The following is a 27,408-nucleotide window of genomic DNA, read 5'->3' as shown; positions in this document are numbered from 1 at the left end:
GTATGTATGTACGTACTTCTTAACAATGCATTAGAACTTTTATTTGTTTATCTGACCTTTTCTGTCAGTTGTACATGATTGGAGTTGTTTGCAGAAATGCACCTATCAAAAAATATTTCTTGCATCCCTCCAGATGGCCTCTAAACATTCTGCATATTTAAAGGAAAGGGAAAGTGTAAAATTAAAAAGACAAGTAACAGCCACTGTGGCTTGGCACCCATGTTAAAAATTGACCATCAGGTATAATTGTGGGTGCACCTCAGAAATGGGTTACAAGTTTTTTCTTAAGGATGGCAGGGTCAGGAAGGATGGTAACAATGGCAGATGATACCCTGGGGAAATTGAAACCACTCATTCAGTTTTAAATACCAAGAGAAATGTAAAGGTAGAATATTCATATGGAAATAGGGTTTAGGGGTTTGGATTGGATTGAAGTTAATTGCATTAAATGCAAGTCTCAGTTGGTTTTGCTGTCTTCAACACATAATTCTCATTGTGCAATATTGGTGTGGAAAGGAGACCACAAAAGTTGCATTTTTATGTAATGTGGACAAGATTTTATAATATTTGGCTCCTGTTTGTCATAATGACAATAAATTCTTTCACAATCTAAAATGTTAGTGCTGAAGAATCAGTTATTTTCTTAAAAATACTAATGGGGAAAGTAATTTGATAAGTGAAATGTCAGTGTATGAAAATATCAGGAATATGTCTGTTTCACAAATTGACAAATGTGGGCTTTATAAATTGGGATTAAAATATACTAAATAATTTTGCCTGTTGTTTTGTATGGGTACAAAACATGATCTTTTACTCTCAGAGAGGAACACAGATTGCAGGTGTCTGAGAAAAGGGTGTTGAGTAGGTTATTTGGGCCTTGGAGAGAATAGGATGGGGTATGGAGAAAACTGCATAGTGATGAGCTAAAAAATTTGTACTACTCCCCCAATATTGTCAGGGTGATCAAGTCAAGAAGAATGATATGGGCAGGGCATGGGGCGAGAGGTGTGCACTGAGTATTGGCTGGGAAGCCCGAAGGGAAGAGACTGCTGGGGAGACCTGGACGTAGATGGGAGGATAATATCAAGTGGGATCTGTGGGAGATAGGAGTTGAAGGCAATTGGATTTTGTTGGTCCAGAACAGAGATCAGTAGAGGGCTTTGGTTAATTCGGTGATGAACCTTCGGGTTCCACCTAGTTGGTTGGTTATTTTAGGAAATTTATAATCTCTTACAGTACATTTTTTTAAAAAGATAAGTAACTTTGACCTAGAATACAGTTGTGATAACTATAGCATCCAAATTTTTATTTTTAAGTAAAGAACAGTAAGCTAATTGAAGTTAATTTTTTTTTTTATTTCTGTACATTGTATTAATCTGTGTAAAAGTCTTGTAAAAGCTTTTTATTTGGAAGCTAAAAAATTCAAACATGTGTTATCAGTTCTTTCTTTGCCGTTAAAAGTAAAAAGTCTGTTTATATTTGAGTTAGCATTTGTTTTATTTTGGTAGAGGATTCTGATATGAGGAGGATTTGGATATAGTACTTTCGAATTACATTTTTATTTATTGAAAACGTACGTGATATGCGTGGTCACAGATGTCACTGTCTGCTCATCGACCACTGGTGGACGAGGAATGGTTTCATGGTGTTTTGCCTCGTGAAGAGGTGGTGAGGCTGTTGACACATGAAGGAGACTTCCTAGTAAGGGAAACGACCAGAAATGATGAGTGTCAGACTGTTTTGTCGGTGTGCTGGGGTGGGCACAAACATTTCATTGTGCAGACTACAGCAGAGGTAAGTTCATCTCATTGAATCGTGTAATTTTTTTGCATGTCTTTCATATTGTGAATTGTTAATGAGATAAACATGAATATTTGTCTAGGTCTGCATGCAGAGCAGCAATGATGATTATCTATAGTACACAGAAGCATCAGTTTATTTTGGTGTTAGGAATCTGTATTAAAATGTAGATTACATTCATCTACAAGCACTGCCGATACAATACCATCGACATGTGAGCAACTATAAACTTATTTCTAGGATATCTGATACGTTGGCTATACAGAATGTGTGAACTTCCCCACAGGGTCACTTCCGGTTTGAAGGACCAGCATTCCCGACAATACAGGAACTTATACTGCATCAGTACCAAAGTGGTCTGCCTGTCACGGGAAGGTCTGGTGCTGTTTTGAGAAAACCCATCTTAAGAGAACGCTGGGAACTCAACAATGATGATGTTGTTCTGCTGGATAAGATTGGGCGGGTAAGGAACTGATACATTTTGTGTTGTACTTAAGCTGCTTTTCTGAGTCAGAGTAAATGTTAGGGTAAGCAAAATTTCAAATGATGCCTGTTGTGATAGCTTTATTACATTAGTATACTCTTATTTGACACTAAAGGACTGATTAATTAATTATTTATTAAATTTACCATATTAGATTCATATCACTTAATTTAATTGAAGTTATTTCTTGTTACCCGTATTTTTGCCATTAGCTGCATATTCTGATATAGCTTTGGAGCATTATGCAGCACATGGCAATACATAATGGAATTTAGTGAACAGGAATATATATCCATAAATTTGTCTTAATAAATAAGAAATGTCATTATTTTCGTACATTTCGTTTTAAAAAAAGCTGAGACAAATTGCAAGTACTTTCATTAGATAAACTTTTATTCCCTGAAATTGGTTTCCATATCTTCCCATTTGATTTTAGCGCCAAAATCATCTAGCAAATTTTTTATGTTGTGTCTACCAGACTGATTAAATACACAGTGTAATTCTTCTTAAAAACTATCTTTGACATTATTTTCATTATCAGTTGGGCTCTGCACATTCAAGCTGCTGGTCCAAGAGAATTTCAGTTTTTACAACACCCTAACATTAACAAACTCTGTTTTTTTCTGTTCCAAGTCTTTACAGAAGAGCCCATTTTCAATTTCTGATTCTTATTCTTTTCTTTGTTGCAAAATAAATATTCTCTTTACATGACTACCTTCATCATTCTGACCTCATGTATTCTTACTACATCCAAATTGTACTTTATCTTCATGACTCCTATTCATTTGACCTATATATCTTTCCAAGTTCCCATTTCCATATTCCTCAAACATTGTCTGCATCTTTCCAAAGGATAAATTCTGACGTCTTTATTAGTTAGACATTTCTCACATAGATTTTTACAAGAAAATGATTGATAAATTCCAGCTTTTGTAATTGTTTGCGTAATAAAGATTGAATGTTGCTGACTGTAGATGATGTTGATTCAGGGCAATTTTGGAGATGTGTACAAAGCACATCTCAAGACTGGCAAGAAGGAAGTGGCCGTGAAAACATGTCGCATGACTCTACCAGATGAACACAAGAAGAAGTTCCTGCAAGAAGGGCGTATACTAAAGCAGTATGACCACCCAAACATTGTAAAATTGATTGGCATTTGTGTCCAGAAACAGCCTATCATGATTGTAATGGAGCTGGTACCAGGTATGTAATTCTGAAAAGGAAAATGTGAATCAAAATAATTCTTTTTTATTATTGTCAACAATTTTTCGTTTTTGCTGATTTAATTCTCTTTGTGATGGAATAACTTTTTAACTGTAATTACAGGTAGATTAGTTACAGTGGTAGAGTATGGTATTTTTTATCGCTGAATTAAAGGATTTTCAACAGTCCGGTACATATAACCTGTTTGATTGTTTGCCCAAATTAAGGAATTTTACATTGCCACTATTGCATAAAGAAACCTTTACATTCTGCTCAGAGGTGACTCAGATGTTATAACTAAGTTTTGTACTGTTTGGTGTGAATCTTGTTTAGGAGGTTCGCTGCTCACGTTTCTGCGGAATCATGCTGGAAGTCTGACACAGAAACAATTACTTGGAATGTGTCGAGATGCGGCTGCTGGAATGCGCTATCTTGAGTCAAAGAACTGTATCCACCGAGATTTAGCTGCTCGAAATTGTCTAGTCGGTAAGATACACCTTTATCTTAATCATGTAATTTCTTATGTATCGATTACCAAACCATCATGCACTTTTGGTCATCACCCCATTTAAGTGGAAATGATAGAAGAAGGAGAAGCATTACTATTGGATAAAGAAGGCTTCAGGTAACCACCACTAAATTGTCTGTTAAACAGCTTAAAAGTAATGAATGAAGATTGCTATGGATATTGTTTGTTTCACGTTCATACCAAGTCTGGTGAAAATTGGTTGGATGATACAGATGTTATTAGGACATGATTTTGGGGGGGGGCTGGCGGTCTCGTGTCGTAGATTTACGGCATGTAAAAGAACCTTGCGAGCATGATACGAGATGTTTCGTAAGCAAAATTCAGCGGCCATTTCTCACCCTAGTCTCTCCTGATTCACTAATAGGTGGCTGTAGCAGTCAAATCAGAATTGAGTAGAAATTGTGCAAAATCAGTGGGCTGGTCACTCACTACTCACAAATACACACTTCAAAGACTAGGAAACCTCTGAAAAGGAGGCGGTGAAAACCCACAGCTGGGTTGTGGAGCCAAGAAACTACAACGGTGATATCACAAGCTTAAGTTCCTTTTTAAAATTAAGGAAGTAGGTTAAGAATTTTTTTATTTTAAATATGTTCAAACCCAATCATTCACCATTTTTGTGAAAGTATTACAATTCATTAAGATCAGCAGCCTGTATCAGTGTTACATGAAAATCATCTGAACTTAATCCCACTAAAACACTGCTCTGTCAGCAACATAAGTTCGCTTGAGATTGAAATAGCTGTGTTAACAGACAGGATGTCAAACATGTCCAGCGTAAATAAAATCTATGAGGGAAACAGAAACATTTGTTCTACTCTTGTTCCTTCTGTAATAGTCTTGCATGTTTAGGTCACAATCCTTGCTTTTCAGTTATTGTAATGAAAAGCATTAAAGATGTTCAGTGTACATAACTAAATGTATGAATGAACAATTATTCCACTTTCTTAAAATGTGGCAAAACATTGTAACTCAGCAGGGGTGGTTGATCAAATAACAATTTATTTACAGTTTATAACAAATTGTCTCCTAATATTTTGCTGTAAGGCTTTCAATCACTGTATATACTTCCCTTTATTTGATAATATATAGTCAGCATCCAGTAGAAACATATTGTTAACAACAAGACATCAATTCTTCAGTATTCAGTGATATTTCTTATCACTGGATACTGCTATTTACAACCTATTTGTTTCATGGAGTGCCAAATCTGCATTTATTTTTATTAAGACACCATCTTCCACTGCATTTGTAGTTTAGTAAGAATTCCAGCATTGAGAATTTGTAAAACACCTGGCTACCTGATGAACTTTTAGCTGGCTGTGAGGTCTGAACATGAATATTTGATAACTGATCTTTTTAAGGTTATGAAAACATTGTGAAGATATCAGATTTTGGAATGTCACGAGAAGAAGAAGAATACATAGTATCAGATGGAATGAAACAAATTCCTATCAAGTGGACAGCCCCTGAAGCATTGAATTTTGGTAAGTAAGTGTTGAAATGTATGAATTTTGCAGGGATTACATTTTACGGTCTTTTAACATTTGATTTTTACATGACAGCTGTTGTTATGGTATTGGATACCTTCTGTTCTTAGCTATAAACAAATTTATTTAGGTAATACCAGTAACAAGCCAAGAAGCTTCAATGTTGTCATTGTATGCTGCTTCTTTTCAGACTTCAGTTTTATTTTTATTCTAAATACTGTGCCACTTTTCACCTGGCAATTTTGTATGTGTATGTAGTTTGAAAATGGCATTGAAATTCTCTAAAGGACATTTTGAAATGGAATAATGATATGTGAAGAATTTTAAATATTAAATGTAGGCTGGCAGGATTTGAGGTTTTCATGGCTGTTGGTCTGAAGATGGCTGTCTTCTGGGTTATTGCACCATGTAGTCTGTTAGAAGTTTACCGACATTTCAGAGTGACTCATCTCCCTGATGATGGAGGCAGCAAGGACCTTTGAAATGTCCGTAATCTTCTACCAGAGTACATGGCACAACAGCGCAGAAGACAGCCATCTTCAAGTGTAGGCTAGTTTCATATACATACTTATGAAATAGCAGTACACACAAACTTTTCAGTAGCTTCTTGAAACAAAATCCTAATTATTTGGAAAAGCATTAATGGTGAAAATTAATTAAATGTGGTGCCAAAATTCTGCCTCTACATTGATCTAGAAAGGATTAAAACTAATGCCTGAGGTTGAGATATCCTTGACTTGCCAAGTCGTAAGTAAAGGTTTGACTGTCAGCTGCGCATATTCTGTGCATGTCACATTTATCTTGTTTCACATAGGCAAATACACATCCCTGTGTGATGTGTGGAGCTATGGAGTACTGGCATGGGAGATATTTTCACATGGAGGGACACCATACAGTGGACTTAGCAATTCCAAAGCAAGAGAGAAAATAGACACTGGTAAGCAAGCAGTATAAAGTGAATTCGTTGTAATGTGATGGATTATATTAGCCTTGCATGACATTTCTCTGATTTTTCTGTTCTCCCCCTCATAACATACTCTTCAAGATGCTTCAGAAATTACCCTGTCTTGAGTTTCAGTTTGTTTATACTTCTTACAGGTTATCGGATGCCTGCACCAGAAGGCACTCCAGATGAAATGTATCGTCTTATGTTAAGGTGCTGGGAATATGAACCAGAAAATCGTCCACATTTTGACCAGATATTTTTGGTTGTTGACACACTGTATGGTGCACATAGATAGTACCTATTCTACAAACCCATCATCCTGTCTTCATTTCCATTATTTTGGATAATTTATTAGGTTCACCACAGGAACTTTCAGTACATAATATAAATTAGTGGTGTAGAAAGAGTATCATTTCATACGGTGTTTCTGTGTGAGATTTATTTAGTTGCACTCTACAGGCAGAAAATGTCTTTCAACCCAAGTATTATGTTTCCTCTTCATTTCTATGAAAAACAAAAATTTTGCTATATCAGTTATTACATAGTCTTGCTTGGGAATACTCCTAAGGTGGTCAAACTTAGATGAATGTTATTAAGAGGCAGTCATTTTGGTTTCTAACTTTGGAGTATGGAGCAGCTTTGGTATTTCATGTGTCATACAAAATCATACTGTTTGGTAATTGTGTGTTACTCTAGACTGAATATGTGTTGAAGCCTACAAAATGGTACATAATTATTATGTGGTTAACAGAATCATTGTTTAAGATTTGAGGTTTTCACAGCGGTGAGTATGAAGATTTCTGTCTTCCGAGTAAACATCGACCAGACTACACAGCGCAACATCCCAGAAGACAGAAATCTTCAGAATCATTGTTCTTTTACTAGGGGTTTATTTATGATATTTTATGGGCATTCTTATGTATAATCTTAATGTGACTGCTTAAAACCTTGCATACCGTGCAGTGTTTAATATTTATCTAAAGTATAAAATCATGCATACAAACATTAGCATGCAATCCACAACTAGAAATGTCAAATTGCAGGTTTGGTCTTATGTCCATTTTATAATTTTTGCACCAGTTTCCTAAGAGCAGAGGACCCAGAGACTTTGGCCGAAGTGTCAGCGTATGTGTGAAAAATTTAGTTCATCATTCTTTCATTTCTTGGCCCTTACTCCTTTAAAGCCTAGTGGTAAGTGTATGCAGCACCTACTTTAACGTTCAACAACTCTGTATTGTTCCCATATACGTATCTGTTAGTTTCAACAGCAGTAACTAACATATCATCGTAATGGGGCAGTGTCGTGTTTTCTTCTTGGTAGGAATTTAATGTTTAAATATTATTTAGAGAAACTTTGGCTTTATAGGGTTATGTTGGTAACTGTCCAGTCATTGTCTAGGGCTTTCATTGATGGGGTTTTCTCCATTCAATTATTTATTTTTTATTATATTTCAGTACACTCCTTGAATATGAATATAATTTTTGAAAGAAGTGTTATATGTGTGAAGTTCTGTTCATGTTGTATGCGTAAGTGAGACTAAAGCATCAGCTTATAGTCTTTTCCTCTTCATTCCTCTTTCAGTCATATGATGAAAAGGTATATTTTCTTGATATCTCATACAAATCAATAATATGTGTAAAATAGTTCTGAAGAAAATGTTTGTAATGATAATATGTAATGAATGTGCTTTCTGAAGTATTCAACTTTACTTTGATCACATTATAATAGTATAATTACTCACTCATGCATACTGAAACAAATTGTGTATAGAAGTTTGTTAATATTGACATCAGATATTTGTGTTGCCTTGTTAAATAGAATTTGTACATGATGGAACACAGCATTTGATATATTCTCTTGAATTTCATATATGTGCTGTAATTTGTGGAAGGAGAAAAATGTTTATGGGTGTTATTTGAGATGGATGTTTGAATATTATGCACGCAGAAAAATTGAAAGAGAACTGTACTCTTTAGAAACTGTTCGTAGGGAACACTTAAAGTATTAATGCTGTAGTTATTTTCTGTAGTTAGTATTTGTGCATTTTTGTACTTGACAATAACATGGATTTTGAGTTATCCAACATTTTTTCTTTGTGTGTTCCACCATGTAAGTATGTATATTGTGTATTTAACCATGAATTTATGGATCCATCCAGTATTGTAATATCATGATTACCATGCCATTTTTGCAAATATCAAGTTTTTTATTAAAACTTGTGAATTTGAACACAAAGTTTAATTGCTTCCTTGATAATAAATACATATTGGCATGGTATCAATTTAGATTAATTAAAATGGAGGACAGTTTAAATGCCATTGTAGTATTATTATGTCCATCTTGATGCCAGTCAGAGTCAAATTTTATCCAGACAGATTGTTACAGTCCACAAACAGTATTAAGATTTTAGTCTGTATTTTTATATTAAGAATCGCTCTAGATTGCAGTGTAGGGACATTTTCTGGTAATGAGAAATTGTTTATGGTGTTGCAGCTCGTGGCTACAACAGTATCCCCACAGTATTTTCCATGACACCCTGCTTCTTAAATTCTTATGTCCGTAACTTAAATTTACTGTTTTACTAACTTTTTATTGGGATTCTCTGTTTATTTTTCTACTGAGGCTGCAGTTAAAATACATCTGCACTTGATGTCGTCTGTTTGCATTTTATAACATGAATGTATGCCGTCAAAATTAGAATGCAAGACTCAAGTGTACTTTATTCTTCTATTGAAGTGATGAGACCAGCAAACATAGATGGCTGAAACAGTATATTTTTTCATCACCACATTCATTGCATATATGCTGTTACTATGGCCACTATGACTTGTTCCTTATTTGAATTTTAAATATACTGAAATTTCTTCTCTTATGCTGTTATTAGTGCAGCATGGCTTGCAGTTGTCTACTGTCTTTCACAGTGAAGATAAGAGATTCTGTCCATTTGAACAAAAGATACAGTACTTGCTTTGACCAAGGTCAAGACATCCTATTTATAGGGTTCATTAAACTTCTAGGAGGTTGCAGACATTTTTATTTTTCACTGTTATATTTTATTTATTAATGGTTGATTTAATGATGATATTGTCTCAGATTGTATAGTGCCAAAAGATAATATGATTAGTGAATAATCATGGCCTCATTTAAGATACTATCACAGCATTTGCCTGGAGGGACTGAGGATAACCACATAAGTCTAAGGCTAGCCTGTTTCTGAGCTGAGATTTGAACCTGAGATCTCCCACCCACAAAGCAGGAGTGCTAACTATTCAGTTGTGATGTTCAGTATTGACTGTTATGTGTGTATTTAAAAAAAGTTAAAGATGCCATAGATATTTCATATTATGGGTTTTAATTTCATTTGTAATTCACATATTCCAGTCTACATACTACATAAGTGAAAATATTTAAACTTTTTGAGATTTAGGTTCTCTTTGTGTGCATTATTACCTACCTCTCTGTTATATACTTCAGTCCTGATATTAATACAAGTTACGATGGAACTCCATAGTATAGCTTGGTGATGAGGTGTGACATTGAGTTGCATGTAAGATATATATTACGTTGTCTGTATATTTTCGTATGTCTTATACATTTATTCATGATTTGCTGTGAAGGATATTTAAGAATATGGTACGTCTGTATCTTACCATTCTTGTTAATATATCAGATCAGTAAAACATACAGGATGTACCATTTAAGAACATAACCCAACAGGTCACATACTAAAGTACAAACAAAGGTGATATAAGAAGTAGGTCCACCCTCATGTAATAGACCCTTCTCTTCTCCCCCATGACACTCGAGTTTACTATGCTATCATATGCCAGTTCCACAAAAGCTGTGCAGATGCAAACATGGTGCATTCATAAGCAGAATGTATGTTCATTCTTAAACATTACTTCACTTCAAAATCATTTACTGTTTTTTGTGAAAGCCATGGATGTTTGTCCGCGTTCTTCTGTATCGTGCTGTCCTGTGTACAGGTAGAAGCCTTGCGATGGGCCGATCCCTCGTCCAAGGACTCCTACCGAATGTCTATAGATCAAACCAACGAAAAGTTGGGACCCACAGTGCTCAGACACTTGAAGAACAGGTCGTTCCCAGTATCCCAGTTCTTTGTGAAGCATTTAGCAATGAATATCCTGACAAGGAAGTACTGAATAAGACAATACAGTGATGGGTAACAACATTTCAGGCACAGGAAGTGTTTGTCTGTGGCAGGTGCTCATAGAGTGACAAACAGCTGAAAGTATTGCTGTAATGATTTCAAGAAACAATTTGATACGGCTACAAGGATTTAATATTGCCATTTATTTTGTTTTGTGTCGTGAAGGTGTTTGTGTAGTAATTGGGGTTTCATTTTAAATGGAAAACCTGTATAATTGTACAAAGTTGCATGGCTGGAGTATTGGCGTATAGTTCTAATTCATTTTCTGTGAGATGTATGGTTCTGATGTGTCAGGTTTCCTTAGAATTCTCCATAATTAATTTCTCATCACTCTTGCCATTATAATTGTCAGGTACATGATAAAAAATTGAACTAATATACACAGGATGGATACAATCTGTCTATGACTGGCTACATGAAATTGATATTGAGGTGTTGCTCCAATGTAGTGTAACACTAATTGCACTTAATTTCAAAATAAAACTCAGTGGTTCTTAAATATGCTAGCAGTGTTGTGAATTTATCTGAGATCTTGATCACTTTGTATTAATATAAAGTTCAATAAAATCTTGCTCCACATGTTTGTTAATTAGTTGAGACAATTAACTGAAGAGTGTATTCTTCGGGGTTATTAAAGCATGAGTATTAATAAATTTACTGGTTAGTAATGTGTAAAATATCTTACTGAGAGTATGGATGATTATATGTTTCATATGTAGTGTTATGTACACAGACATATATATGTTTAATGTGACAGTTGATTTAAGGATATAACAGCTTCTAATGTTAAGGGATAAGCACTGCATATGTTATAAAATATCTGAAGTATAGCATAGTCATTTACTGGACATCAGTAGACAGACCAAGACCCAAATCAGATGATGAGTGTGGATCTCATGTTCATATTAATGTAAAATTGATGGAATCGGTTTGGTTAATTTTTCAGTAAGACATGCTGACCAAGGTCTGATATTTACACAGAAAAATCAGTACATGCTACAGTTGTATGATTTGAGGTTTTCACAGCGGTGAGTATGAAGATTTCTGTCTTCTGGGTTGTTGCGCTGTGCGCCCTGATGACGGAGGCACCTCTGAAACGTTGGTAAACATCTACCAGACTACACAGCGCAACAACCCAGAAGACAGAAATCTACATGCTACAGTTGTGTGATATTCAGTTTATTTTGAGAGTGTAAGTCCTGTGGAGCAGAATTTTCATTGTTATTGTATTAGTCAGCCCTACTTGTTTGCCATTTACATAGATGCCATATTTATGTGCAGAATCTTCTGCATTCTGAACTGTTTATGTTAATGTATGAGTTTGTTTGTTTGTTTTTAAATAGTTTTAATGTGTTTATGAGTGTTAACTTAATGTTGTACAGGTTTTATATAAAGTAATAATAATAATAAATACTATTGTGTTCTTTTAGGCTTACTGTTGTACAGTTAAATAGGTTTATCTTAGCAGGCTTGAAAGATGTTCTCCCACTATTGCATAAATATATGTAACAGAATATGTTCATTAATGCTAAATTTAAATTGATAAAATTAAAGTGAATTGAAATCAGTTAATAATGGTATGGATATGGACAGATGAACATATTTTAAAAAGAGTGCCTTCTGTACAGAGTTAATGTTGCAAATGAAAATTCATCTGGCTCTGTGATTTGTCTTATGATAAGCACACACGTCTCAAATGGGTTGTGGTTAAAGAAAGATCTGTTGTATTTGTGGTGGACAGAGTTACAATGGGGGTTTATTATTAATTTATTATTTCCAATACAAAATATATTAAATAACCTTGTTGAAGTATTAGCTGAATAACCTACAGCAAAATCCAAATGTTTGCCTTAGAGAGAGAAAATATCTTTATTCCCATTTTGACTATCAAAGGGACCAAATTATCAGAACAGAAGGGAGGCCATTAGTTTGTCTCATTGACTTTTTTGAAGTAACCCTTTTGGCCATTTAAAAATTGTCCAAGATCCTTTTAATGTTGGACAAAAGGGATTCCATTTTATGGTATTTAATTAAGTACTTATGTTTCATATAATCTTACCTACTTGCATTTTAGGAACTTTTATGTCTTGGTGGTTTCATGTGTAGGTTTAATGTAGGGAAGGGTATTACAAATAAAATTTAAAGGAAAGAGGCACGTGGGACAATCCAAAAGAAGAATGTTCAAACAGTCATTAGAAGACGAAGTGAGGGAAATACTGGCAAGAAATCGTAAAGTGAAGAATTTTCGTTCATCGACCTGTATACAAGACAGACAATGGTGGTAGAAGAAGAATAAGAAGGTATGAAGGGTTTAACTTGATAGATAAATCAATAGATGGCAGAGATCGATATGAATTATGTATGATAGTGGTCGATTGCATCTTGAGATAACGTAGTTTAAGATTGTATAAAGCGAATGTCCGGTCTTATTTATGGTTGATCATCTGAATGCAGTAAGACAGTGGCTTTGCTAAAAGAGTGGTTATGTGTGCTGTGTTCTTCGAAATGTGAATTGTTTTACATCGGCAAGTTTACCCAAATCTAGTTATTTGCGTTCGGCTACAAATAGATATGGCTTAGAACTCCTGCGAAGTTAATTTGTGACTGGAAGTTTTGTCTTCTGTTGCTGAAGATCGTGAGGTAACTAACCATTTTGTAGTAGTGTAACATAGCAGTCATTTTTATCGCATGTAGATATTTTTTGCTATGGAGATGTGTTGGAGGCAGGTTATACGAAGTCGGAGAACTGCAGTCATGTTTATTTGTGTATTTAACGGCGCCAATTTAAAAATTGAAATTATATACCGTCAACTGTTTTATAATTTGTGATGTCGAAGAATCTATCGTAGCCAACATAACGGAATTTCACAGCAGATACAGAAAAAACTACGGTAAACCTATTTCAGGGTAATCGGTTGAATGGACTAAACTACAAGCATCAGCTGAATTTGAATCAAGAACGCAACATTCGGTGTGGTTTAATAAGACATTTTTGTGGCGACAGTCGGCTGAATACCAGGAAACAGCAAGGGAAGGTCAGTGTAGTGTTTATATATATAAAACTGATGTTTAGTTTGTTACATGTACATAGATGTTTTACTGAATTGAGAAGAATTAGTCACGAAACTGAAATATCTTTGTTTTCAAGCGAATACTGACAGTTGCTTGAATTCGTGAGGCGGATCGATTATGACGCCATTATGCATAATATTCTGCGCATGCGGACCACTAACCTAATCCAACAAACATGCACTTCAGTTGTGATACCCTTTCGCGCCCAAGATGATATCTGTGAGGATTTTAATGAAATTTGTAGACTTTATGCCATAGGTGGTTACTCCAAACACATGCTTTTAAACTTTCCACACTCGGTAATGCCAACGTGACGTTTGCTTCAAGTCGTTCGGTGTCGACTCTATTATCCATGATCCTCTGCGCATACTAACCTAACCCAACCTGGCCTGAACTTCATCTGATGTTCTTTCGTGCCAATCTAATAAATAGATAATTTCTGTGAGGATTTTAATGAAACTTTGCTCGAATTTTGTCATTGGTAATTATTTGAGAAACACCCTTTTTGCACACTCGGCAATACTGCTTGAAATCTGAAGTGGAATGTTTGCCATGTGTTCCTTTGCGCCTATAACTGACCTCACTTCACCATTGATTATGGAATCTGCCTTGATGAAAGTCATGTCTGGCAATGTACATCTGTATGCTTGTAATAAATCAAAAATTGCTGGATGGATTTTTTGTGGGTCTTGTGTCAGTTGAGGCTAATCAAAAATCGTACTTTTTAATTCCCTGTACATGGTAATTCCAGTGTGATGGATGCTCAAAATGTTTTCCAGTAGCAATGTGATTGATGCCAAAGTCATGTTGTGAGACAGTGATGACACCACCATTACCCATTATCGTCTGTACATGCATGATGATGTCATGGCTCCTGAAGACATCATCAGCGTTCAAGGTAATTTTTGTGTTAAGAAGTATGTGTTTAAAAAGTTGAGTTTGTGTGTACTGCAAGAATGTTCTTTTCCAACTTACTAATTTGTCACAATTCCTTTACAAATGTGGATGAAAAAATAACGAGCCCTAATTCTTTTTGAACATAATGTGCATAAATGCACAAAATCACTTCACGTGGACTGATTTTATGTAACTCAGGACAGAGACTTGTTATTATAGGCCTTGTATATTCATAATTACTTTAATATGTAAGATTAAAAATGCATGTTATATTGCAGAGGAAACCTCATTCTTTAGGCAGATAGAACTTTCTGACATACATTATGAAGAAAGACAGGCTTATAAGCAATATATCATTGGAGCTAGGCATATGAAGTTTTCTATGGAAATAATCATAAACAGGCATACAAATTCTGAACAGAACATTCCTCTTATATTTTAAAAAATAAACATGGTAAGAGTGTGAAAATCTGAGGTTGTATCTGGCAAATTTAACTCTGTGAGAATGAATCTCTATCAGCAGAGATTATGCACAGACATTGATAATTAATTTGCATAATTACAAATTTATAGTCATTTCTATCCTCACAATATAGACTAAGTATTTGAATAAAGTAGGTGTCATAAGTTCTTTCCATAATTTAATTTTAAATACAGCCTCATGATATTAATAATGTTACAAAGTTGAAAGGTTCTTTCTTGTGTCCTGTTCTGTGGTTCTGCTTTGGCTGTATGCACCTCCACTCTTGTGCTTGTACTAAATAAATAATCTTGAGATGTAAGATAAGGAGAACATTATACCTGCAATCTTTATCTTTATGAAGTTCTATCAATGTTCTCATTAATTAATTAATTAATAAAAAATAACTGATACAATATGTAACACATTTAAAAGTGTTTTACATTATATATAAGTATAAAATGATTAATTAACTGGCATATGATAAACATACTTAAACATAACAAGTACATGAATATTTTAATACTTTTCTTTAAAAGAGTCTGTGAGGAAAATAAATGAAATATCCAACTGATACAAAGTTATTAATAAACAAGTTGTGAATTATCAGTCTTATAAGTGCATGCTCATACTCATTTATTCTCATGTCATTCTGACATACATGCTCAAAGGAACAGAATTACAAACATTGCCAGCTTCCCATATAACATGCCACCTAAGTGAACGGAGGTTCCCCCTCAGTGTCATACCCTGTGCCTAATGGATCCTTTGAAGGTGCCCCATGTACTGACTCACAGAGACCCTCTGTTATGCTTAACAACTTCATGTCCACGTCGCTTTTAGGGGGTGGCATTCGTACATCTTTTCTCTTTGCAGCAGCCATCTTTTGCTTCTCTTGATTCTGACATAAGGCAAGCTGAGTGGGCGGAGAAACAGCTCTCTGGACCATGACGGACTGTTTATCTATTCGAGTCTCCCCTGCCTCATATGCTGGTTCAACTTCCAGTGGCTTATGTAAACGGCTGTGACTCTTCAGAAGTGAACACAACTGGAGGAAAGAGAAAAATTAGAATTGGAATCAGCTATGAGAGGTATGGACACAGAACTGTTATATACTGCCCATTGAAATTATAAAATGGTTACTGTACCTTCAACTTTTAACATCTAAGTCTTTCTGACATGGTATATTTGTTCATTTTACACTATTCCTGACATCAAGAATGTTCTCTGTGTACGAGGTGCGATCGGAAAGTTTCCAGACTGTGTCAATAGAGGGCGAACCGGATGTAGTACGAGCTTCTGCCGCTAGGGGGTGCGGCCTACATTCATAGTGAATCAGTGTGCTAGCCGGCATCATCGAATTAGCATTTGTTTCTTAGTTACGGGCGTTTTGGTAGTGCATTACACCGACCCTCCTGCGATTTCGGATGGCGGATTTTCATGAACAAAGAGTGTGCATCAAATTTTGCCAAAGACTCGCCAAAACGGCTACGGAAACCTATGAAATGCTAAAGCAAGCATTTGGGGAGTCCGCAATGGGTCATGCACAAACTTTTGTGTGGCATTCACGTTTTAAAAATGGCCGAACCTCTGTCGATGATGACGAGTGTTCTGGATGACCATCTTCGAGCACAACGCCCGAAAATGTTACGAAGATTTGGCAGGCCATTCATGAAGATCGACGTCGTACCATCAACGACTTGTGCGACATTGTTGGGATAGGCTATGGGACCTGTCAGCTGATTCTAAAGGAAGAACTCCACATGCGACGCATCGCAGCCAAGTTTGTGCCAAGGCTCCTGTCTGAGGACCAGAAGCAGAATCGACTTCTCGTTTGTCAGGAGCTCAAAGATCTTGCAAGAACTGACCCCAACTTCCTTTCTAAGGTTATCACAGGTGATGAAAGCTGGGTTTATGGGTATGATCCGGAAACGAAGCAGCAATCTTCACAATGGAAGAGCCCATCATCACCACGACCGAAGAAGGCAAGACAGGTCAAGAGCAATGTGAAGTCAATGCTGATCTGTTTTTTCGACCAGGAGGGGATCGTCCATAGGGAGTTTCTTCCTGCAGGTCAGACGGTCAATGCTGAATTTTACTGTGGGGTCCTGAGGCGGTTGCGTGAAGATGTGAGACGGAAGCGGCCGGCAAAGTGGCGCAACCACAACTGGCTGCTGCATCATGACAACGCGCCAGCGCACACCGCCCTCAAAGTTCAGCAGTTTTTGGCCTCAAACACCATGGCCGTCATCCCGCACCCTCCTTATTCGCCGGATTTAGCTCCGTGTGACTTCTTGCTCTTCCCAAAGATGAAAATTCAGCTGAAGGGAAGGAGATTTGAGACGATAGAAGAGATTCAGGCAGAATCGCAGATGGTGCTTGACAGGCTGACAAAGAAAGATTTCCAGGGATGCTTCCAGGCTTGGCAGCGGCGCTGGGATCGTTGTTTTCACTCCCAGGGGAACTACTTCGAGGGTGATGGATGAATTTAATACCTGAGATAAGTGTACGGGTTTTTTATATATATATATATATATATATATAGGCGCAGTCTGGAAACTTTCCGATCGCACCTCGTATATGTGTGCATATGCGTATGATGCGCAGTAATAATGTGCTCAGCTACTAAAGAATTTCTCCACCTTTTACAGAACCTGAAGATTCATACCATGTTCACAAGAACTTACCACTGGTCTCTATCCTGTGCTATATGATTCCCTAAGATCCACTTTAATATTATCCTCCCATTTATGCCTACTTCTTCAAAGTGGTCTCTTCCCTTCAAGCTTTTCAACACAAAATTTGGCACCAATTTCTCATCTCCCCCAAGTGCAGTGCAGTGCAGTGCAGTGCAGTGCTCTGTATAACAAATGAGAAGTGACAATAGAGTAACTAACCTCTTGTAATCCATCTACTGCCTGCATAGCTTCTGCACTGGCAGTGGGAGGAAAACTGCGTTGCAATAAAGAATGATACTGAAGCAGCTTCATTCGGCAAAGAGACATGATGGCATGGGCGTGTTGCACTTCTGCTCTGAGCAAAGCAGGATCCTGTCAACATTGCACATTACATACGTCAATTGTCATACAAGTCTATGGTGTAGGCAATTACGCAAACATGCTGGCATTTAATGTTTCTCAAACTGTGGTGTATGAATCTCCGAGTCTTCTCTTCCTGGCCTACATAGGATAAAATGTATAAAAATAAACAGTAATATAATTGAAAGGCAGTTTTAATCAAAATTACATGAGCTGTCTTTATGAATAATATTAATACCTCAAGCTATAATATTTAAATATATTTCTCCTCTACCCTGAGGTCCTCCACGGCATGAGGTGGGACACCTCTTTAGCTTCAAAATGGCTGAATTAACAGTAATTTTAATGTAATTAAATGACGACTATAATTTCAAATATCAGGTATGTAATGTCAAGCACTGAACAGTGTGTTCTTGAGGCCAGCTGTAAAGCTATTACTCTTTACAGAGATAATAATGTAAACCCTGCTGAATACAATCGGCTCTTACCAAGAATAACAATTTTTCCCTATCTGCATGACTTTTAGTTAACATAATGGATTGGGAACTATGGTAAACTTTTGACTCAAGTATGTTTTATGAAATGATTTCAAAATGTATGTGGAGGACCTAATAACAGAAAAAATGTCAGTTATATTAGATCTTCCAATGGCACGTAACTCTTGAGAAGTCCTTATAATATCAAATAATTGGTCAAGTCGAAACCTAACGAGGTTCTGCTTTATACTAAAATAATCCTTTGTTCTGTGATTTTACTGGCCTTTCAAAATCTTGGCACACAGATGCTTATTTCTGGTCCTGCCTGTGAAGTTATGGCCATGATGTGACATGATACAAGGTGATTACATACATCAAGCGTGTATCCATCAACAATGGTGGCATCAGCATCACTCCTGCCACCAGTGGTTCCACCTTTCTGAGTATGTTTGCCACCTAGCCAATGATCTGGCCTTTTTGAAAGCTTCTTCAACCTACAAATGAAAAGAAAATTCAAAAGCAATTTACAGGTTACAATGTCATATCATTTCCCATAGCCATAATATATAATGTGGTTACCGCCAAAATGAAAAACAAAGTAATTTTATTAAAAAATGACAACATGTGATGATCTAACACTTCTATAGTAAGTGAAGTTAAATAATAATAATAAGTAAAAAAGTTTAGATAAGTATGTTGAGGCAATGGACTGGACTCATCTCACTGTCAATAGGGTCCATGATGAATTTCAAGTTCTATAAATAAATAACAAGTAATCTTTCAATTAGCTGAGTGACCATCAGCTTCTCTAGGACTCTGCTCCATGGAGTTAGGATTAACATGATTTTAAGTTGCATGAGATAAGGATGGGCCTGTAGACCATTTTACAGTATTTTCCTGTAACTAGTCTGAAGAAAATCCTGAAAAGTGTATCAGAAGACTGCTGATTCTGATTACAATTCAAAGCAGGTACCTTAGGATGCTCCAAATCGTGGTGACAAGGCGCCACAACATTCCCTATACAGTTTAATTATTTTAGAAAACAGTATTAAAATGATTTATTTTATTTTTACAGTGTATTTAAGAAAATGGTTTGCTGCAACTAGTTTCGCACTACTATGTCCATTGATTACATTCTTACAGGTAAATGTTAAGCACCTACCTGCCAGACAGAGAGGCCCCTTGTGATGTTTGTGAAACCTTCTTAGGAAGCTCCTTGTCTGCTACACCTGTATGCTGTCCAGCAGCGCGGTTCAGGTCTGTCCTGCCACCAACTGTCACCATAGGCAGTTTTGGGAAAGACGTCATTGCAGGCAAGCAATACTTCTGTAAACAGCGATTATTTTCTTAACATTAACTGTATCCATTTTAGGAGTACCTACTGAAATCACTCTGTCCATCTATGCACATGTAACACTTTGAGGACAGATTCGATACTGGGGAGATTTAGTAACGTTTGACCCATTCAAGTTTTGCTTAAGACTGGACAATAACAGACACTTTACATGAAGGCTACAAGTGTTTTTCCCATGCTGGTAAGTTCACTGCCATTTGCAAAGATCAAAGGCCAACTACTGGAAGAGTTGTTTTTTATTGCATCAGAATATGCAAAGAAATACAAATATAGATGAATGTCTATCTCACCAAGAAGCCATTGTTATCAGTGTTACATAGTTTTCTTTCGTTTTTGGGAGGCAAACATATACTGAGAGATTGTGAAGTAAAACAAAATTTACCACAGTATTTTATTCAGTTTTGTTACATATTATATGGCACAGTCATAGGCATGAAAAAATATACGGCTGGAGACTAAAATGGATAAGAAAATGTCTTGTTTCATGAAAGTAGTGGTAAATACATTTTAATTTCTTGAAAACATTTGTATCTACCTGTGGATCCCTGAGAAAGAGTGCATGTTCAATAATGTAAGTTATGTCCACAGCTCCGGGGTATCGCATGAGGTATGTCATACAGGTTGTATAGTCCCCATTCAGCACTGAAAAACAAATATGCAGCGCACATAATGCATGACAAATGGAGGGATATAATTGTATTTTAATAAGTAACAAGTATTTTCTGATACCAGCTAAAGAAAATCTAGAAATATGTTGTTGCAAACATAAGTATTAACCCTCTGAAGCCAAAGCTCATCTAAATAAAAAAAAGATCGATCATTTGCTTCTTCAACATAGATCAGTCACACAGAACCTAAGAAATTATTTATTTCAAGTTCTATTTATTATAATCAAATAGTAGCAGAACTAACACTGATACTTGATGGCTATGAGCATTGCCACTACTATATAGTTGACCAACTCAAAGTTTTCTCCTTCTGCAAATATGGCATCCCACAGTACCAGCAGGTCTTGTAATGGAAATTCTCTTCCAAACAAAAGACGCAGCCAACGTCTGTAAAAAAAAAACAGATATTTACATCACGATGACGGAATGATATTTGACCTCTTACAGATGCTAATTAACCTTTATTTTATGTAAATAGGAGATGTAAACCACCAAACTAAGGTTCTGCCAGCCACACTTCAGCTACATGGTTTAATGGTTTACAGATATATTACTGTGACATAAGACCATACAATCAGCTGGATCATGTGCATGCAATGGCACATGACTGACAGTATTTCTATGTCTACAATTTAATATCTCAGCATATAGGTATACAGCCTGTGAAGGTTAATACTAAGATTAATCACTTGATATCATTAAAACTTAATGCTAAATAAGGAAAACAGCTTGAATGAAGGCACATTAAATACAGTTGCACCTTAAAATAAATATATTAATTAGCACTCAAAAATTACTATGTTCCTACATTCACATGTACTCACATTCCAAACAGAGGAAGAGGAATGTCTAATTGCTGCAAATGTTCGTACAACTGTGGGTCAGCGGGGGCCAAAAGATTATCCCTAATCCAGTTCAGCTGTGCAACCACCTCATTCTCTGACTGATTCTGAGAACCCTAGAAAACACATGAAGTTTAAGGTTGGTGGTAGTATGGTGGTGGTGGTGATGATGATGATGATAGTAGTAGTAGTAATTAGTTTTTGAAGCAAGCAATGTGAGACTTACATTTCCAAATGGTGACTGGATGTTGGCTGGAAAGTAGCCAGTGGGGGTTGGTGTGAGATCATTGATTCGGTAACAAGACTCAATTCCACACATGATTCTGCAGAATATTGTGCTGCAGAACCAACAAAAGATAATAATTACTTTCAGAATTTCATCCACTGAAGGGATTTGTTTAAATCTGTGTTTCCCAGCAGATGAGAACTAAAATTTGAGGATACATTTGGGAACAGAGTCAGCTCTCATACTTAATATTTTAATATGAAATAATTTATTTCAGTGGGTGTTCATATTTGATCTTCGCCATTACAAAAATTTGTCCATGGGACCACTAAAAACTGCTTGCATGTGTTCCATGGAATACAGCATGTGACTTACACTATAAATCTTATGTATACGAATGTATCTTGAGAAACATTTGCTAGTGTGTAGGTTTCTAGATCCTATAAAAGAGTTTGCTATTCACAGAGCCTTTCTTCTTTAACACTGAAGGTAAGAAAACAAACAGGCCTACTGTATAGAATTTTCTATAATGTTTAACAATTCTGTAACTTACTATGCATCTTCTTGAATAAATGTTGGGTCAAGCACTTCTGCAGTCACACCACTGAAACATTAAACAAAATTATGGAATAGAAATTTCAATATATTCTGAGGTCACTTACTGGCAAAGCTGTTCATTTACTTGCAACACAGTTGGATAAATATTACTTCTTATTAACATAGATAAATTAATAAACTTTATAAAATATAAATATAGTATTGTTCTTTATTCATTCAAGTTCTAAAAATAAATCTTACAAATATATATTATACATAGTTAATGCTCATGAAGACAAGAACACTAAAAGATGTTCCTTATTTTATATCTCTGAGCTTCTATCTAGGCTACACTGTATGAATACATTTTCATGATAGTATAGTCTGAACTAGAGACAGCATCATTAAATAAAGCACAAATAATATAAATACTTCATTTACATGGCAGCAGAAAGAAAGATGAATCACCTGACTGTTACTTGCTCTCGAGTATGTAGCAATGCCTGATGATCACAATGCAGCACGAACAATAATGGGGCAAGGATTTCATGCATACCCTGCCAACAGAATTGTTAGGTGTGAGAACGGTGTACATGGTATCAAATTCAGTAAAGATCGTGTTAATCTATAGGAGAGATTTTTATTCTTAGTTTTTAGTGCCATAAATTCCACTCAACTTAAATTCATTGTTAAGTCTGTTTTAGTTACATATACCAATTTTTCATTTTTAAACAGATGTATCAGGCATTACTCCAGCTACAACAAAACCCTTTTTCTTTGATGCATGAGAGAGTTACTGATTAGCAGGTGATCGGTGTATACAGATCACATGATATTTCCATGCACTTGAATATCATGTTGTATGAGGAACTGAGCTTGGAATGGAAGTGGATTTAGCATTAAAAGTAATGCAAAGTAGAAAGTTGTGTGGATAATAAGTGCTTCTTAAGCAGCTAATATTATATCTCTTAATTTTGGCATTTAGACTCATTATACATGGACCACTTGGTGTCAAGATCATGAAGCAGACCATTGTTTTAAATGATCACATTCCTTCGAGACACTTTCCAGTCACCACCTGCCGTCTATTGAAAATTCACCAACATGAAATTAGTTTATACCAAAGATTTCATTTCTGAAATTGAAGCCTAACCAGTCATGTAGTGGGCAGTAGCGAACAATACAACATCAAAATTTATCAGTACAATGCTTGGGAAGAAATTATATTACAATTTTGTCAATTTCTCCAACATAAAACAACTAGAGAAAAAAACTGAATTGGTATATTAATTTGTTCTATATATACATACACGTCTATGAACTTTACATTCATTTAGAATTAGCATTGAAGCAGTAACAAGACCAACCAAGATGAAGAGATAGCAGGAGAGGATGTGCAGTTGACATAACAGAAGAAATTAATGCTGCAGCTGGGAAGTTGTTTGCCATCATCATACAGGTATGGAGCAGACTTTTGAGTTATCTCTCTTTTGTAACTTATGGTAAATTGTTAATGGCAGAATTAGTGCTTCTTGAACTGAGACCATCTTGAAATTGACAATTCTAGTGTTTGACAAACAGTAACAGCAATGACCACTAGTGTCAACCACTCCATGTTGCCACCAAGTGATCCGTGAATACCCAGCCATAGAGTGCAAGACAAAACACGTAATTACTACTGCCAGCCAAAATCGCTTGATAGTTCACCAACCTTGACCTAAATGATCAGCTTTCCACACATGGGCAGTGTGCATTACTTTTAAAATAACCACCACAAAAAATAAAATTTCCTTTTACAGAATCATTATGAAAAACATTATTAGCATCAGTAGGAGTTATGAATATTTTCCTGTAACATAAGAACATTGTGACATTAAGTTGATAACACAGTATTTACCTGAAAAAGGAAGTAATGGACCTTGTGAATTGTCAGAAGTCTGGCATCTTAACTTCTTCTGCATGGATATTTATAAGCTAAACCTCGTTTATATGAAACTCTGACCTGTCGGTAGCACATTGCAGGATTCTCACGAGCATAGCAGAATAAGATGTTGACCATTGCATCTTGAATCATCTCCTTCCTGAAGAAGTCTACTCCAGGGAAGGTCCTTATCACATCCTGTCTTATAACAGCCTGCAGCTCCTTATCACAAAAATACTGGTGCCAGATGCTCTGAAGTTAAGAAAAACCTATTGTTTTTTATTCACAACAACCGCTTCAGTGCATTTTTACAAGAGCAAATTAAACCATAGCTTACTGAGAAATAAAAGGTATACAGCACATAACACTGCCACTGTAGAAGACTGGTTATACATTTCTATGTAAAAGCAAAAGTTGTTCTGCAGAGTTTAAAACCTACATTGTGTGTCCATAAAACCAGGTAAAATATAAAGGACAGGAAAATGCATGCTTCCTTTTTAGAGTCATCATGCTACCACAATCCACATAGACTTACTTCAGCTTTCTGGGACAGAGGGTTGTCTTCAGGTTGACTCCTGTGCCATGGATCAAGAGACAGTTCTTTGAGAACTTCTGCATAATGGTGACGTTGCTGTCGAAGCTGGCTAAGCCACTGAGTTGTGTCAGGTGAGAAAACTCCAAGAAGACAACGCCAACACACACTGCGAAAGCGAGAGGCTCTGAGATTTCCCAGAACAGCACGACGACGAAGTTCACCAAGATCTGGATCATCTCTCCTGTACAGCTGAGCCCATTCTTCTCTGAAATACGATATTCAAAAATAGTTTGAAGTCACTATCAATCCAGATGCACAGTACTACTCTTCTCTAATATAACAGTATCCTGCATCACAGGTTATAATTGATAACCATCTAGCATAACACTAACTTGTCAACATTATTTCTTACAAAAGAACATTAATAAGATCAATGTGCAAATTGTCTGTAAAAATTATAGCAATTTGCAAACATTTATGGTATAAAACATAAGTATTAACTTGTAATGAAATTACAAAGATATTTAAACTTTCAAAAGTTCCAGTACCAAAATGAAGCTTAATTTTTACAACTAGAATTTGCTGAGCAAATTCTGGTCACAGAATTCAGGGACCTTTTAAAATATATATAGAGAGAAGGGAAAGTATTGTTTCTTTCATTTAATAGTACTTATGAATAGAAAGTTGGGTAGAAGCAAGAGCATTCTGTAAATTATTTCCTCACATTTATCAGTCTGTATTTAGAGCAGAATATTTAGTCTCAGTTGGCTGTACTCGGAGCTTCCAATATCTGGAGCAGGTATGCTGTTAACCACATGTTTACTACAAAAAATTGAAATTTTAATTATCATGTGCTTACTTTGTCACATCTGCTATGTTAACTGTAGGCAAAGTTCAAAATAAGTCTGTAGTTAAAAAGCATATAGATGTATGTTGCTTCAGTGTATAACATATAAACATGAATTCTTTCATTCTCTTGTACTCAAGACAGCAGCCAAAATCTTTATCAGTTTTATTGTCAATAGTCAACAAAGTTATCAGTCAACAGACAAATATGATATAGATTGTAGAATTCATTGGAAATAGAAACTGAACATAATCTTATGTAAATATGGTGATGTAATGATTATGAGCTTATTAACTGGTATCACTGAATATTTTTTACACCTTGTATGTTCCTAAAGTGATGGCTATGTTAGAAAATTTCCATCTGGAAGACTTGAATTAAATTTCAAATGTCATAAAACACAAGAACATTTTAATAGCATTTATAAAAAATTAAAAAAAACTGAGACACTAACCATCTTGAAAGGTTTCATCAGATCATAGAGGCACTCTAAATAATTTTCTCTAATACCATTTGACTACTACAGGGGTATCCATATATTTGAATCTACTAAGATCATTTTCATATTAAAAGTTATCTAGTGAAAGTTACAAAAAACAATGACAGCAACCTAATATAATGGTATTTTTGCCATAAAAATTAAAACCTGTTAATAAAATATGTACACAGGAATATGTTGCATTTTGTTAAGGAACTATGCTTCATGCACCTTTTAAGTGTATACAAAAAAGAATGAATTGAAATGGCATATTTAATACAATTTATATAAAATGTACTCAGGTGAACCAACAGGTATACACAGATAAACACAGGTATGAATCATGAATGTTTTTCACACAGACTGATAATTGTGATAAAAATAAAATGAGCTGGACAGCCAGGGTCACTGTCCAATAGAAGAGCTGACATTCTATTTGTACCATTACATACAGAGTGGTTCTGAGACCCACACAATCTCCTTTTAATTGATAACTATATAGAGGCAGTAGGAGCATGAAGCTACCAAATTAAATTTATTGTAGAGATTAAGAATGTAGGAAACATTTCTCCACAACATAATATACCTTCATTGCATGGTACTTGGATACAGTGATAGTCTTCCTCTCCCCCCTCCCTCTTTCCCAGTAGGGAAAAATCTGTGCGTTCCACATCTGTTATGAGTAATTGGAAAGAAGATCTGAGGGGCGGGAGGAGTAGCAGGTAGGAAGCATATATTGTTCATACTACAAACATTATTTCCCAACTGTACTAATTTATAGCTTGGTGTTTCAGTTCCTACATCAAGTATGTCTTTGGTTTACATACTATATCCGTTTGTTTTCCTTCTACCCACAAGATACTGACGAAACCGAAACGCACGGTTTGGTCCCGGCAAATGTAAATACAATTATGAAAACCTCGAGCAAAATAATTAAATTAATAAAATTCGCATTATTTTAATTTGATTTCAAAGTAATGACATTTCTTACTCGTATTTATGAACTGATGCGTTTCTTTCAGGTGAATCACACGTTATCTTTTCTGGTGTAGATATTGAGCTCCTCTCGGCGGTATGTTCATCTTCGTCCTCATTCAAAGTTCGTATTCCCTGCTGATCTGTGAATTTACAATTCTTAATTTTGTTGAAAAGACTTGATAAACACCTTTCTAAAGAATCACTCAAAATTAAACCTTTCTTTCGTACTTTCAATTTTACCTGGTAAATTACAATCTCGTGTTTCGTCTTTCTCGTTCAGCATTCTGGCACTCAATAAAACGAATCTTCACTCTGTCAACTGGATGTTGCACATTTGGGAATCAATGTTTGTTTCTGATGGTATGTTTTCAACATAACTGTTACCATACCCACGTTTCAATCAGCTGGCATTTACTTCCAGCAGGAATGTTGGTATAACTGATTGTGATTCATGT

General features: G+C 35.7%; 2 protein-coding genes across 11 annotated transcripts in view; one reads left to right on the top strand and one right to left on the bottom strand.

The window, feature by feature from the left end:
• The window catches only part of FER (tyrosine-protein kinase Fer), a 28,816-nt gene extending 16,763 nt beyond the window's left edge, over positions 1 to 12,053 (top strand). For all 8 annotated transcript variants that reach the window (XM_087343212.1, XM_022064138.2, XM_022064110.2 and 5 more), the window contains 7 exons: positions 1,597 to 1,794; positions 2,087 to 2,263; positions 3,274 to 3,487; positions 3,821 to 3,973; positions 5,381 to 5,503; positions 6,321 to 6,443; positions 6,605 to 12,053. In XM_087343212.1, coding sequence (XP_087199338.1) covers positions 1,597 to 1,794; positions 2,087 to 2,263; positions 3,274 to 3,487; positions 3,821 to 3,973; positions 5,381 to 5,503; positions 6,321 to 6,443; positions 6,605 to 6,747 — 1,131 coding nt within the window. In that variant the 3' untranslated portion in view covers positions 6,748 to 12,053. The remainder of the gene's footprint in view (positions 1 to 1,596; positions 1,795 to 2,086; positions 2,264 to 3,273; positions 3,488 to 3,820; positions 3,974 to 5,380; positions 5,504 to 6,320; positions 6,444 to 6,604) is intronic.
• Positions 12,054 to 15,672: 3,619 nt separating this feature from the next.
• TBC1D5 (TBC1 domain family member 5) lies at positions 15,673 to 27,383 on the bottom strand. 3 transcript variants are annotated; one of them, XM_022064169.2, is made up of 14 exons: positions 27,182 to 27,383; positions 26,967 to 27,093; positions 24,651 to 24,915; positions 24,197 to 24,367; positions 22,663 to 22,751; positions 22,211 to 22,261; positions 21,658 to 21,769; positions 21,414 to 21,547; positions 20,834 to 20,976; positions 20,457 to 20,563; positions 19,730 to 19,893; positions 18,941 to 19,061; positions 17,951 to 18,103; positions 15,673 to 16,101 (listed from the first exon to the last, which is right to left on the bottom strand). In XM_022064169.2, exons 1-14 carry the CDS (start codon positions 27,234 to 27,236, stop codon positions 15,769 to 15,771), a joined length of 2,025 nt encoding a protein of 674 aa, XP_021919861.1. In that variant the 5' UTR covers positions 27,237 to 27,383; the 3' UTR covers positions 15,673 to 15,768. The 3 variants fall into 3 exon arrangements, with proteins under 3 accessions (XP_021919861.1, XP_021919870.1, XP_021919881.1); XM_022064178.2 differs by having other exon boundaries at positions 27,194 to 27,383; XM_022064189.2 differs by lacking the exon at positions 15,673 to 16,101 and having other exon boundaries at positions 17,967 to 18,103; positions 18,851 to 19,061.
• Positions 27,384 to 27,408: the final 25 nt, after the last annotated feature.

The sequence above is a fragment of the Zootermopsis nevadensis genome, unplaced genomic scaffold (genome assembly GCF_977971745.1).
Source record: "Zootermopsis nevadensis isolate Lab colony 2312 unplaced genomic scaffold, Znev_1.0 Znev_ptg000001l, whole genome shotgun sequence".
NCBI classification, from domain to species: domain Eukaryota; kingdom Metazoa; phylum Arthropoda; class Insecta; order Blattodea; family Termopsidae; genus Zootermopsis; species Zootermopsis nevadensis.
This window is presented reverse-complemented; position numbering and strand designations above follow the sequence as displayed.